Source organism: Salmo trutta, unplaced genomic scaffold (assembly GCF_901001165.1).
Source record: "Salmo trutta unplaced genomic scaffold, fSalTru1.1, whole genome shotgun sequence".
In the NCBI taxonomy this organism is placed as follows: domain Eukaryota; kingdom Metazoa; phylum Chordata; class Actinopteri; order Salmoniformes; family Salmonidae; genus Salmo; species Salmo trutta.
The window spans coordinates 193,812-207,539 of NW_021823423.1; the positions used below are offsets into that span (position 1 = coordinate 193,812).

Here is a 13,728-nt window from a genome sequence, read left to right on the forward strand (position 1 = left end):
CTCTGGGTCCAGCCTGCTGTTAGTTATAGTAGAACTCTGGGCCCTGTTAGTTATAGTAGAGCTCTGGGTCCAGCCTGCTGTTAGTTACAGTAGAGCTCTGGGTCCAGCCTGCTGTTAGTTATAGTAGAGCTCTGGACCCTGTTAGTTATAGTAGAGCTCTGGGTCATGTTAGTTATAATAGAGCTCTGGGTCCAGCCTGCTGTTAGTTATAGTAGAGCTCTGGGTCCAGCCTGCTGTTAGTTATAGTAGAGCTCTGGGTCCAGCCTGCTGTTAGTTATAGTAGAGCTCTGGGTCCAGCCTGCTGTTAGTTATAGTAGAGCTCTGGGTCCAGCCTGCTGTTAGTTATAGTAGAGCTCTGGGTCATGTTAGTTATAGTAGAGCTCTGGGTCCAGCCTGCTGTTAGTTATAGTAGAGCTCTGGGTCCAGCCTGCTGTTAGTTATAGTAGAGCTCTGGGTCCAGCCTGCTGTTAGTTATAGTAGAGCTCTGGGTCCTGCCTGCTGTTAGTTATAGTAGAGCTCTGGGTCCAGCCTGCTGTTAGTTATAGTAGAGCTCTGGGTCCAGCCTGCTGTTAGTTATAGTAGAGCTCTGGGTCCAGCCTGCTGTTAGTTATAGTAGAGCTCTGGGTCCAGCCTGCTGTTAGTTATAGTAGAGCTCTGGGTCCAGCCTGCTGTTAGTTATAGTAGAGCTCTGGGTCCAGCCTGCTGTTAGTTACAGTAGAGCTCTGGGTCCAGCCTGCTGTTAGTTATAGTAGAGCTCTGGACCCTGTTAGTTATAGTAGAGCTCTGGGTCATGTTAGTTAAAATAGAGCTCTGGGTCCAGCCTGCTGTTAGTTATAGTAGAGCTCTGGGTCCAGCCTGCTGTTAGTTATAGTAGAGCTCTGGGTCCTGTTAGTTATAGTAGAGCTCTGGGTCCTGTTAGTTATAGTAGAGCTCTGGGTCCTGTTAGTTATAGTAGAGCTCTGGGTCCTGTTAGTTATAGTAGAGCTCTGGGTCCTGTTAGTTATAGTAGAGCTCTGGGTCCTGTTAGTTATAGTAGAGCTCTGGGTCCTGTTAGTTATAGTAGAGCTCTGGGTCCAGCCTGCTGTTAGTTATAGTAGAGCTCTGGGTCCAGCCTGCTGTTAGTTATAGTAGAGCTCTGGGTCCTGTTAGTTATAGTAGAGCTCTGGGTCCTGTTAGTTATAGTAGAGCTCTGGGTCCAGAACATCACAGCCTTGTCTTTCTACTGTTCCCTAAAATATCCCTGCAGTATCTCAGTGGGAGAGGCTTCACAGTCTATTATACAGCAGAGCTATATGACCAGCAGACACACCTCCACATGGAATACTGTATCTGAATTAATTTCCTCCACATGGAATACTATACTGTATCTGAATTAATTTACTCCACATGGAATACTATACTGTATCTGAATTAATTTACTCCACATGGAATACTATACTGTATCTGAATTAATTTACTCCACATGGAATATTATACTGTATCTGAATTCATTTACTCCACATGGAATACTATACTGTATCTGAATTCATTTACTCCACATGGAATACTATACTGTATCTGAATTCATTTACTCCACATGGAATACTATACTGTATGTGAATTCATTTATTCCACATGGAATACTATACTGTATCAGAATTCATTGTAACTATGGTAAAAAATAGTAAATGGCCCAGTGAAATGCCAATGTGCTGTAACTGTAACCACATCTACATGTACATACTACCTCAATCAGCCTGGCTAACTGGTGTCTGTATGTAGTCTCGCTACTTTTATAGCCTCGCTACTTGTTTAGCCTAGCTACTGTATATAGCCTCGCTACTGTATATAGCCTGTCTTTTTACTGTTGTTTTTATTTCTTTACCTACCTATTGTTCACCTAATACCTTTTTTGCACTATTGGTTAGAGCCTGTAAGGAAGCATTTCACTGTAAGGTCTACACCTGTTGTATTCAGCGCACGTGACAAATAAACTTTGATTTGTTAACCAAAATCAAGAGAACAAAAGGTTTCCTGCTCAGATGAATTTATCTAAGGGAAAAAAGGAGATTGCTTTCTGTTAGGTATTCTCTCAATCACAATACGTATGTTGTTATCCCATAACATAGGCCAGCCATAGGTGATGCTGCAGTCCTCAACTACCCCAGGATTCAATATGTTGTTATCCCATAACATAGGCCAGCCATAGGTGATGCTGCAGTCCTCAACTACCCCAGGATTCAATATGTTGTTATCCCATAACATAGGCCAGCCATAGGTGATGCTGCAGTCCTCAACTACCCCAGGATTCAATATGTTGTTATCCCATAACATAGGCCAGCCATAGGTGATACTGCAGTCCTCAACTACCCCAGGATTCAATATGTTGTTATCCCATAACATAGGCCAGCCATAGGTGATGCTGCAGTCCTCAACTACCCCAGGATTCAATAGACTGACAGTCTGACAGACGTTTCCAGTTTCCACAGAGTCAATAGCTTCGTTTGCTGCTGGTACCCATCCCAAATTCCATCAGGGCTCACAAATGGGAAGAGATTGAAGAAATCCGCTGACAGAGCTGTGTGTGTGTGTGTGTGTGTGTGTGTGTGTGTGTGTGTGTGTGTGTGTGTGTGTGTGTGTGTGTGTGTGTGTGTGTGTGTGTGTGTGTGTGTGTGTGTGTGTGTGTGTGTGTGTGTGTGTGTATTTCCCTCAGCTAGTCTCATGGACTTCATATCAGCCCATATTACAGGTTCTGCAGAAAACAGTTTATGTGGTGCTGATATCTGGTTCAATAACAGTTTATGTGGTGCTGATATCTGGTTCAATAACAGTTTATGTGGTGCTGATATCTGGTTCAATAACAGTTTATGTGGTGCTGATATCTGGTTCAATAACAGTTTATGTGGTGCTGATATCTGGTTCAATAACAGTTTATGTGGTGCTGATATCTGGTTCAATAACAGTTTATGTGGTGCTGATATCTGGTTCAATAACAGTTTATGTGGTGCTGATATCTGGTTCAATAACAGTTTATATGGTGCTGATATCTGGTTCAATAACAGTTTATGTGGTGCTGCTATCTGGTTCAATAACAGTTTATATGGTGCTGATATCTGGTTCAATAACAGTTTATGTGGTGCTGATATCTGGTTCAATAACAGTTTATATGGTGCTGATATCTGGTTCAATAACAGTTTATGTGGTGCTGATATCTGGTTCAATAACAGTTTATGTGGTGCTGATATCTGGTTCAATAACAGTTGGTGGTTCTACCACTCTCCCATCCTCTCCTCTCCTCCCATCTCCCCTTACCTCCTCCTCCCCCCTCCTCTCCTCCTTTCTCCTCCCATCTCCCCTCACCTCCACCTCCCCCCTCCTCTCCTCTCTTCCTCTCTCCTCTCCTCTCTTCTCCTCCCATCTCCCCTCACCTCCACCTCCCCCCCTCCTCTCCTCTCTTCCTCTCTCCTCTCCTCTCTTCTCCTCCCATCTCCCCTCACCTCCACCTCCCCCCTCCTCTCCTCTCCTCCCCTTACCTCCTCCTCCCCCCTCCTCTCCTCTCCTCCCATCTCCTCCCATCTCCCCTTACCTCCACCTCCCCCCTCCTCTCCTCTCTTCCTTTCTCCCCTCCTCTCCTGTCTTCTCCTCCCATCTCCCCTTACCTCCACCTCCCCCCTCCTCTCCTCTCCCCTTACCTCCACCTCCCCTCTCCTCTCTTCCTTTCTCCTCCCATCTCCCCTCACCTCCACCTCCACCTCCCCCCTCCTCTCCTCTCTTCCTTTCTCCCATCCTCTCCTCTCTTCTCCTCCCATCTCCCCTTACCTCCACCTCCACCCTCCTTTCATCTCTTCCTCTCTCCCCTCACCTCCACCTCCCCCCTCCTCTCCTCTCCTTCTCTCCCCTCTCCTCCCCTCTCCCCAAGGCCAGAGAAAGGGAAGGGAGAGGGACACAGAATAAAATCATTTTGTCATTATATTCTGTATGGAGAGTGAATTATCCCCATCCTCTATCTGACAACCTGATGTTCTCCTCTGTTAAAGTCTCATTTATCTCTGATATGTTCTCCTCTGTTAAAGTCTCATTTATCTCTGATATGTTCTCCTCTGTTAAAGTCTCATTTATCTCTGATGTATTATGGTACGATAGCTAGCTAGGCTATGGATGAGTCCCAAATGGTACCCAATTCCCTATATAGTACACTACCCTATGGGCCCTGGTCAAAAGCAGTGCACTGTATAGGGAACAGGGTGCCATTTGGGATGCACTGTCTCTCTGTCGTTTGGTTTCAAGAAGGCTGAATCTTTCTGTTAAAATGCAAATGATCACCTCTTGTCCTAAAGTGAATGGCTAGGATATCGCTGTAGTCATTCAGACGACTGAAGAGGAATATTACCATACACATGAATAATCATCAGCCCCTATCTGTCCCTCTCTTCAGGTTCTGGCAGTTAGCCAGACCAGGGGACAACTCATCATCCGCTATCTGTCTCTCTCTTCAGGTTCTGGCAGTTAGTCAGACCAGGGGACAACTCATCATCCGCTATCTGTCTCTCTCTTCAGGTTCTGGCAGTTAGCCAGACCAGGGGACAACTCATCATCCTCTATCTGTCCCTCTCTTCAGGTTCTGGCAGTTAGCCAGACCAGGGGACAACTCATCATCCTCTATCTGTCCCTCTTCAGGTTCTGGCAGTTAGCCAGACCAGGGGACAACTCATCATCCTCTATCTGTCCCTCTCTTCAGGTTCTGGCAGTTAGCCAGACCAGGGGACAACTCATCATCCTCTATCTGTCTCTCTCTTCAGGTTCTGGCAGTTAGCCAGACCAGGGGACAAACTGAGAGAACACGTGTCTCAAATGGCTCCCTATTCCCTATATCCCTCAAACTCAACTCGGGTCCTCCAAGTCAGTTCCACTGCATGTTTTCCATTGTTGCCCTCTAATCATGGCCTGATTTAGACCTGGGACACCAGTCATTGTTCCCCTGTAATCAGGGACTGATTTAGACCTGGGACACCAGTCATTGTTCCCCTGTAATCAGGGCCTGATTTAGACCTGGGACACCAGTCATTGTTCCCCTGTAATATTCTGTATGGAGAGTGAATTATCCCCATCCTCTATCTGACAACCTGATGTTCTCCTCTGTTAAAGTCTCATTTATCTCTGATATGTTCTCCTCTGTTAAAGTCTCATTTATCTCTGATATGTTCTCCTCTGTTACAGTCTTATTTATCTCTGATATGTTCTCCTCTGTTAAAGTCTCATTTATCTCTGATATGTTCTCCTCTGTTAAAGTCTCATTAATCTCTGATATGTTCTCCTCTGTTAAAGTCTCATTTATCTCTGATATGTTCTCCTCTGTTACAGTCTCATTTATCTCTGATATGTTCTCCTCTGTTAAAGTCTCATTTACCTCTGATGTATTCGGTAGCTAGCTAGGCTATGGATGAGTCCCAAATGGTACCCAATTCCCTATATAGTACACTACCCTATGGGCCCTGGTCAAAAGCAGTGCACTGTATAGGGAACAGGGTGCCATTTGGGATGCACGTCTCTGTCGTTTGGTTTCAAGAAGGCTGAATCTTTCTGTTAAAATGCAAATGATCACCTCTTGTCCTAAAGTGAATGGCTAGCATATCGCTGTAGTCATTCAGACGACTGAAGAGGAATATTACCATACACATGAATAATCATCAGCCCCTATCTGTCCCTCTCTTCAGGTTCTGGCAGTTAGCCAGACCAGGGGACAACTCATCATCCTCTATCTGTCCCTCTCTTCAGGTTCTGGCAGTTAGCCAGACCAGGGGACAACTCATCATCCCCTATCTGTCCCTCTCTTCAGGTTCTGGCAGTTAGCCAGACCAGGGGACAACTCATCATCCTCTATCTGTCTCTCTCTTCAGGTTCTGGCAGTTAGCCAGACCAGGGGACAAACTGAGAGAACACGTGTCTCAAATGGCTCCCTATTCCCTATATCCCTCAAACTCAACTCGGGTCCTCCAAGTCAGTTCCACTGCATGTTTTCCATTGTTGCCCTCTAATCATGGCCTGATTTAGACCTGGGACACCAGTCATTGTTCCCCTGTAATCAGGGACTGATTTAGACCTGGGACACCAGTCATTGTTCCACTGTAATCAGGGCCTGATTTAGACCTGGGACCCCAGTCATTGTTCCCCTGTAATCAGGGCCTGATTTAGACCTGGGACCCCAGTCATTGTTTCCCTCTAATCAGGGACTGATTTAGACCTGGGACACCAGTCATTGTTCCCCTGTAATCATGGCCTGATTTAGACCTGGGACCCCAGTCATTGTTCCCCTGTAATCAGGGACTGATTTAGACCTGGGACACCAGTCATTGTTCCCCTGTAATCAGGGACTGATTTGGACCTGGGACACCAGTCATTGTTCCCCTGTAATCAGGGACTGATTTGGACCTGGGACACCAGTCATTGTTCCCCTGTAATCAGGGCCTGATTTAGACCTGGGACCCCAGTCATTGTTCCCCTGTAATCAGGGCCTGATTTAGACCTGGGACACCAGTCATTGTTCCACTGTAATCAGGGCCTGATTTAGACCTGGGACCCCAGTCATTGTTCCCCTGTAATCAGGGCCTGATTTAGACCTGGGACCCCAGTCATTGTTTCCCTCTAATCAGGGACTGATTTAGACCTGGGACACCAGTCATTGTTCCCCTGTAATCATGGCCTGATTTAGACCTGGGACCCCAGTCATTGTTCCCCTGTAATCAGGGACTGATTTAGACCTGGGACACCAGTCATTGTTCCCCTGTAATCAGGGACTGATTTGGACCTGGGACACCAGTCATTGTTCCCCTGTAATCAGGGACTGATTTGGACCTGGGACACCAGTCATTGTTCCCCTGTAATCAGGGACTGATTTAGACCTGGGACACCAGTCATTGTTCCCCTGTAATCAGGGCCTGATTTAGACCTGGGACACCAGTCATTGTTCCCCTGTAATCAGGGACTGATTTAGACCTGGGACACCAGTCATTGTTCCCCTGTAATCAGGGACTGATTTAGACCTGGGACACCAGTCATTGTTCCCCTGTAATCAGGGCCTGATTTAGACCTGGGACACCAGTCATTGTTCCCCTGTAATCAGGGACTGATTTAGACCTGGGACACCAGTCATTGTTCCCCTGTAATCAGGGCCTGATTTAGACCTGGGACATCAGATGTGTGCAGCAGGCTCCGGACCTCCTAGGGTCAGAGTTAATTTATATATGGTGGATTACTGACCACAGCCCTATGGTCATATTACAGTGGAATCTGCTGAGGGGAGAACGGCTCATAATAATGTCTGGAATGGCGTAAATGGAATGGCATCAATCCATGTGTTTGATGTATTTGATACCTTTCCACTCATTCCCCACCAGTCATTACCACGAGCCCCGTCCTCCCCAATTAAGGTGCCACCAACCTCCTGTGGGTCATAAGTAGTGCACTACATAGGGGATAGGGTGCCATTTTGGAGGCAACCCAAGGCTTTAATTAGAAATTGAGTGTAGGATTAAATTGGCTATTGCCAAGTTACATTCAGATGGAAATGTAATGTATTGAGATGGACTCTAGTGAACGTCTACATAACCCCTTGCACAGCCTTCACATTTCCTGCTTTAAAATTACATCTAAAGAGATAAAATTAGATTTTTAACCCTATTGATCTACACAACCCATTCCACATTTTCATAGAGAAATAATAAAAAATAAAATAAAAATGGATTTACTAAGAAATTGAAAATGAGGATAATTGATTGCACATGTCTTCACTCCCCCAGAGTATGAAGACATATGAATACTGGGTGGAATCACTTGTGGCAGCCATTACAGCTGTGAATCAATGTGGATAAGATTCAACCAACCTTGTACAACTCTTAGGGCAACATATATCCATTGTGTTTGTCAAAATTGTTTCAAGCTCAGTAAATTTGGTGGGAATCAATGACGGACAGCAATATTCAAACCAGATTTTGAATCGGATTTAAGTCAAGACTGAGACTGGACTATTCAGGAACACTCAACACCTCTTGGAAAGACATTCTGGTGTTTTTTTTTTTATGCCAAAGAAACACAATAATTGCTTTACGAGTCAATTTAATGTGTGCAAATCAAATCAAATGATATTTGTCACATGCGCCGAATACAACAGGTGTAGATTCACCTTACAGTGAAATGCTGACTTACAGGCCCTAACCAACAGTGCAGTTTTAAGAAAATGTAAAATTAAAAAAGTATGAAATAAAAGTAATAAATAATTAGAGCAGCAGTTAGATAGCAATAGCGAGGCTATATACGAGGGGGGGGGGGTTAGGTTTTCAGAAGATTGAGGCAGGTTTTCCTCTAACTTTGTCCCTTTCATATTTATTTTGATCCTGACAAACTCCCCAGTCCCTGCCGGTGACAAGAATACCCATAACAGGATTCTGCCACCACAATATTTGACAATACAAAAAGGGATCAACAACATTGCAAACAACATTACTGGCCTGTAAGGACAAAGTGAAAAGAAGGATGCCTGTGTTAAATAATCCACTCCAGATCACCCATTCTGATTACAACAAGGGTGTTAAGTAATACTACAAGACACCATGGCAAAGATGTAAACTTTTTGGACAAAATTTAAAACTACATGTTTGGGTCAAATCCAATGCAGTACAACACAGAGTGAAATTCTCTGTATTTTCAAGTAATGTGGTGGAGGCATCATGTTATGGGTATGCTTCTCACCAGCAGGGACTGGGGAGTTTGTCAGGAGCAAAATAAATATAAAAAGAGAAAAAAGTGAGTGTTTTTGCGTGACAATAACAGACATTTTAATGCCAAAGACACACCAGAGTTGCTTTCCAATAGGTGTTGATTGTTCCTGAGTGGTCCAGTCTCAGTCCTGACTTAAATTTGCTTGAAAATCAGAGACACGTTTAGGATATTGCTGTCCATCAATGATTGCCAACCAAATTTACTGAGCTTGAGCAATTTTTACAAAAACAATGGACATACAGTGTATTGGTCTTCCCTGTGGCTCAGTTGGTAGAGCATGGTGTTTGCAACGCCAGCATGGTGTGTGCAACACCAGGGTTGTGGGTTCGATTCCCACGGGGGGCCAGTGCAAAACTTGTAAAAAAAAAAATGAAATGTATGCATTCACTACTGTAAGTTGCTCTGGATAAGAGCGTCTGCTAAATGACTAAAATGTAAAATGTATTCGGAAAGTATTCAGACCCCTTGACTTTTTCCACACTTTGTTACGTTACAGCCTTGTTTTTTTACTCATCAATTTACACACAATATCCCATAATGACAAAGCAAATTTATTCAAAGTAAAAAGCTGAAATACCTTATTTACATAAGTATTCAGACCTTTTGCTATTAGACTCGAAATTGAGTTCAGGTGCATCCTGTTTCCATTGTTCATCCTTGAGGTGTTTCTACAACTTGATTGGAGTCCACCTGTGGTAAATTCAATTGATTGGACATGATTTGGAAAGACACACACCTGTCAATATAAGGTCCCATAGTTGACAGTGCATGTCAGAGCAAAAACCAAGCCATGAGGTCGAAGGAATTGTCCGTAGAGCTCCGAGACAGGATTGTGTCGAGTCACAGATCTGGGGAAGGGTACAAAACAATTTCTGCAGCATTGAAGGTCCCCAAGAACATAGCGGCCTCCATCATTCTTAAATGGAAGAAGTTTGGAACCACCAAGACTCTTCTGAGAGCTGGCCGCCTGGCCAAACTGAGCGATCCCGATGGTCACTCTGACAGAGCTCCAGTGTTCCTCTGTGGAGATGGGACAATCTTCCAGAAGGACAACCATCTCTGCAGCACTCCACTAATCAGGACTTTATGGTAGAGTGGCCAGACGGAAGCCACTCCTCAGTAAAATGCACGACAGCCTGCTTGGAGTTTGCCAAAAGACACCAAAAGACTCTCAGACCATGAGAAACAAGATTCTCTGGTCTAATGAAACCAAGATTCAACTCTTTGGCCTGAATGCCAAGCGTCACGTCTGGAGGAAACCTGGCACCATCACTACGGTGAAGCATGGTGGTGGCAGCATCATGTTGTGATGTTTTTCAGCGGCAAGGACTGAGAGACCAGTCACAATCAAGGGAAATATGAACAGAGCAAAGTACAGCGAGATCCTTGATGAAAACCTGCTCCAGAGCACTCAGGACCTCAGACTGGGGGTGACGGTTCATCTTCCAACAGGACAACAACCCTAAGCACACAGCAAAGACAACGCAGGAGTGGCTTCGGGACAAGTCTCTGAATGTCCTTGAGTGGCCCAGCCAGAGCCCGGACTTGAACCCGATCAAACATCTCTGGAGACCTGAAAATAGCTGTGCAGCGACACTCCCCATCCAACCTGACAGAGCTTGAGAGGATCTGCAGAGAAGAATGGGAGAAACTCCCCAAATACAGGTGTGCCAAGCTTGTAGCGTCATACCCAAGAAGACTCGAGGCTGTAATCGCTGCCAAAGGTGCTTCAACAAAGTACTAAGTAAAGGGTCTGAATACTTAAGTAAATGTGATATTTCACTTTTTTATTTTCTATAAATTTGCTCAAATTTATAAAAACATGTTTTTGCTTTGTCATTATGGAGTACTGTTTTAGAATAAGGCTGTAACGTAACAAAATGTGGAAAAAGTCAAGGGGTCTGAATATTTTCCGAATGCTCTGTATGCTGCGCTAAGTGTTGGTAGAATATTATAAAAAATGATTCATCGCTGTAATGGCTGCCAAAGGTGCTTCCACCAAGTATTAACTCTGGGGGGTGAAGACATACGCAATCAAGACGTCTTCAGGTCATTTTTTTATTTCACTAATTTTGAACATTTTCCGTAACTTTTTTTTCACTTTGAAAATATGGAGTAGGTTGTGTAGACCTGTAGGGGAAAAAATCAAATGTAATCCCTTTTTAAATGTAATCCCTTTTTAAATGTAATCCCTTTTGAAATGTAATCCTTTTTAAATGTAAACCCTTTTGAAATGTAATCCCTTTTGAAATGTAAACCCTTTTGAAATGTAATCCCTTTTGAAATGTCATCTTAAAACTGTGCAAGGGGCGAGTAGACTTTCACTAGGCACTATAAATATACAAAAAACATTACAAAGTATATAGTCTGCATCCCAAATGGCACCCTATTCCCCATATAGTGAACTACATAGGGAACATGGTCCCATAAGGGACTCACAGATTATTTCTGGTTTCGACATACCTGCCATGGTTGAAATCCCAAGGATCACACCTATGGACAACTCAATCTGCGTGCCCTAAAAACGAAACACACAGACACCATCATCAATACTCTGTTGTTATTTGTTAAGGCCATGTGGGGAAACCAAACACCTGATATATGTTTATATAGTATGTGTTTCATGCTGTAATGAAAAAACACCGCTGAAAGCTAAGCTTTTGTATTCAACTTCAATGAGTTATTTGTGTCCCTCAGAATGAAAGTATTTGAATGAGGTTAAATGAGTTAGATATGGATAAAAGTCTGCTAAGTGGCAAAAAATGAATGTCAACATTTTGAAAAGATAAAATAGAATTGACAAACTCTCTAGTTACAGTAAATGACAGATACCAGATTCTCACTTCAATCTTAATGAAACAGATCTCTACCACATATTACTGTAGAATCTATCTAATATTACTGTAATACTAGTATGGATAGAGATCTACCACATATTATTGCAGACTCTATCTAACATTACTGTAATACTAGTATGGAGAGAGGGCTACAGCATATTACTGTAGAATCTATCTAGTATGACTATAATACTAGTATGGATAGAGATCTACCACATATTACTGTAGAATCTATCTAGCATTACTGTAATACCAGTATGGCTAGAGGGCTACAGCATTTTACTGTATAATCTATCTAGTATGACTATAATACTAGTATGGATAGAGATCTACCACATATTACTGTAGAATCTATCTAGCATTACTGTAATACTAGTATGGATAGAGATCTACCACATATTACTGTAGAATCTATCTAGTATTACTGTAATACTAGTATGGATAGAGATCTACCACATATTACTGTAGAATCTATCTAGCATTACTGTAATACTAGTATGGATAGAGGGCTACAGCAAATTACTGTATAATATATCTAGCATTACTGTAATACTAGTATGGATAGAGGGCTACCGCATATTACTGTAGAATCTATCTAGCATTACTGTAATACTAGTATGGATAGAGGGCTACAGCATATTACTGTAGAATCTATCTAGCATTACTGTAATACCAGTATGGATAGAGGGCTACCACAGCGACACAGATCTAAACATGATATTCATTTGATAAAGTGGTGTAACTTACAGCTACAATCATGATGGCATTGTCCAGAAAACCAAATCCTACAAAAGGAATGGCGTTGTGTAGAAGAACTGCAAAGGAAGAACACACACAACATACCATTTAACATCCCACACATGTACTGGAAACTTGAAGAAGTGATGAGACACAGTGAACCTGGATGAACATTGGCAGTTACAAACGGGGAGAAAAGTGAATTCTACATAACACAGCCCACTGTAGTCAGTTCTACTTCTGGCCAAATGTTCTCTGGTACGAGACCAAAATAGGGAGGTGTCGCAAAACATTGGCCTTCTGATTCAACTAATCAAAGCAAAGGAATCTGTCTTGAACCTGAATGAACTCATTCTAACCCTATTGGCCATCAATGTGGAATTATTTTCCCCTCTAGTCATCAACCCGGGTATCCTGCATGCTAGTCATCAGTTCAGCCCTGGTGGAATATGTGGGCTGGGAATGGGTCTGTGAGCACAGTGACAGGGAGGAAACAAATCTGGCCAAAAGCGATGAGACTCCACTGTTTCATATATGTATCCTCCAGCGTTCTCCACTGTTTCATATATGAATCCTCCAGCATTCTCCACTGTTTCATATATGAATCCTCCAGCGTTCTCCACTGTTTCATATATGAATCCTCCAGCATTCTCCACTGTTTCATATATGAATCCTCCAGCGTTCTCCACTGTTTCATATATGAATCCTCCAGCGTTCTCCACTGTTTCATATATGAATCCTCCAGCGTTCTCCACTGTTTCATATATGAATCCTCCAGCGTTCTCCACTGTTTCATATATGAATCCTCCAGCGTTCTCCACTGTTTCATATATGAATCCTCCAGCGTTCTCCACTGTTTCATATATGAATCCTCCATCGTTCTCCACTGTTTCATATATGAATCCTCCAGCGTTCTCCACTGTTTCATATATGAATCCTCCAGCGTTCTCCACTGTTTCATATATGAATCCTCCAGCGTTCTCCACTGTTTCATATATGAATCCTCCAGCGTTCTCCACTGTTTCATATATGAATCCTCCAGCGTTCTCCACTGTTTCATATATGAATCCTCCAGCGTTCTCCACTGTTTCATATATGTATCCTCCAGCGTTCTCCACTGTTTCATATATGAATCCTCCAGCGTTCTCCACTGTTTCATATATGAATCCTCCAGCGTTCTCCACTGTTTCATATATGAATCCTCCAGCGTTCTCCACTGTTTCATATATGTATCCTCCAGCGTTCTCCACTGTTTCATATATGAATCCTCCAGCTTTCTCCACTGTTTCATATATGAATCCTCCAGCGTTCTCCACTGTTTCATATATGAATCCTCCAGCGTTCTCCACTGTTTCATATATGAATCCTCCAGCGTTCTCCACTGTTTCATATATGAATC

At 43.2% G+C, this 13,728-nt stretch overlaps 1 protein-coding gene across 2 annotated transcripts in view; it reads right to left on the minus strand.

Annotated features, from left to right (window-relative positions):
* LOC115190904 (transmembrane protein 65-like) overlaps positions 1-13,728 on the minus strand; it is a 71,982-nt gene that overhangs the window by 23,278 nt on the left and 34,976 nt on the right. For both annotated transcript variants that reach the window (XM_029748935.1, XM_029748936.1), the window contains 2 exons: positions 12,339-12,406; positions 11,218-11,272 (listed from right to left, as the gene is read on the minus strand). In XM_029748935.1, the coding sequence (XP_029604795.1) occupies positions 11,218-11,272; positions 12,339-12,406 (123 nt within the window). The remainder of the gene's footprint in view (positions 1-11,217; positions 11,273-12,338; positions 12,407-13,728) is intronic.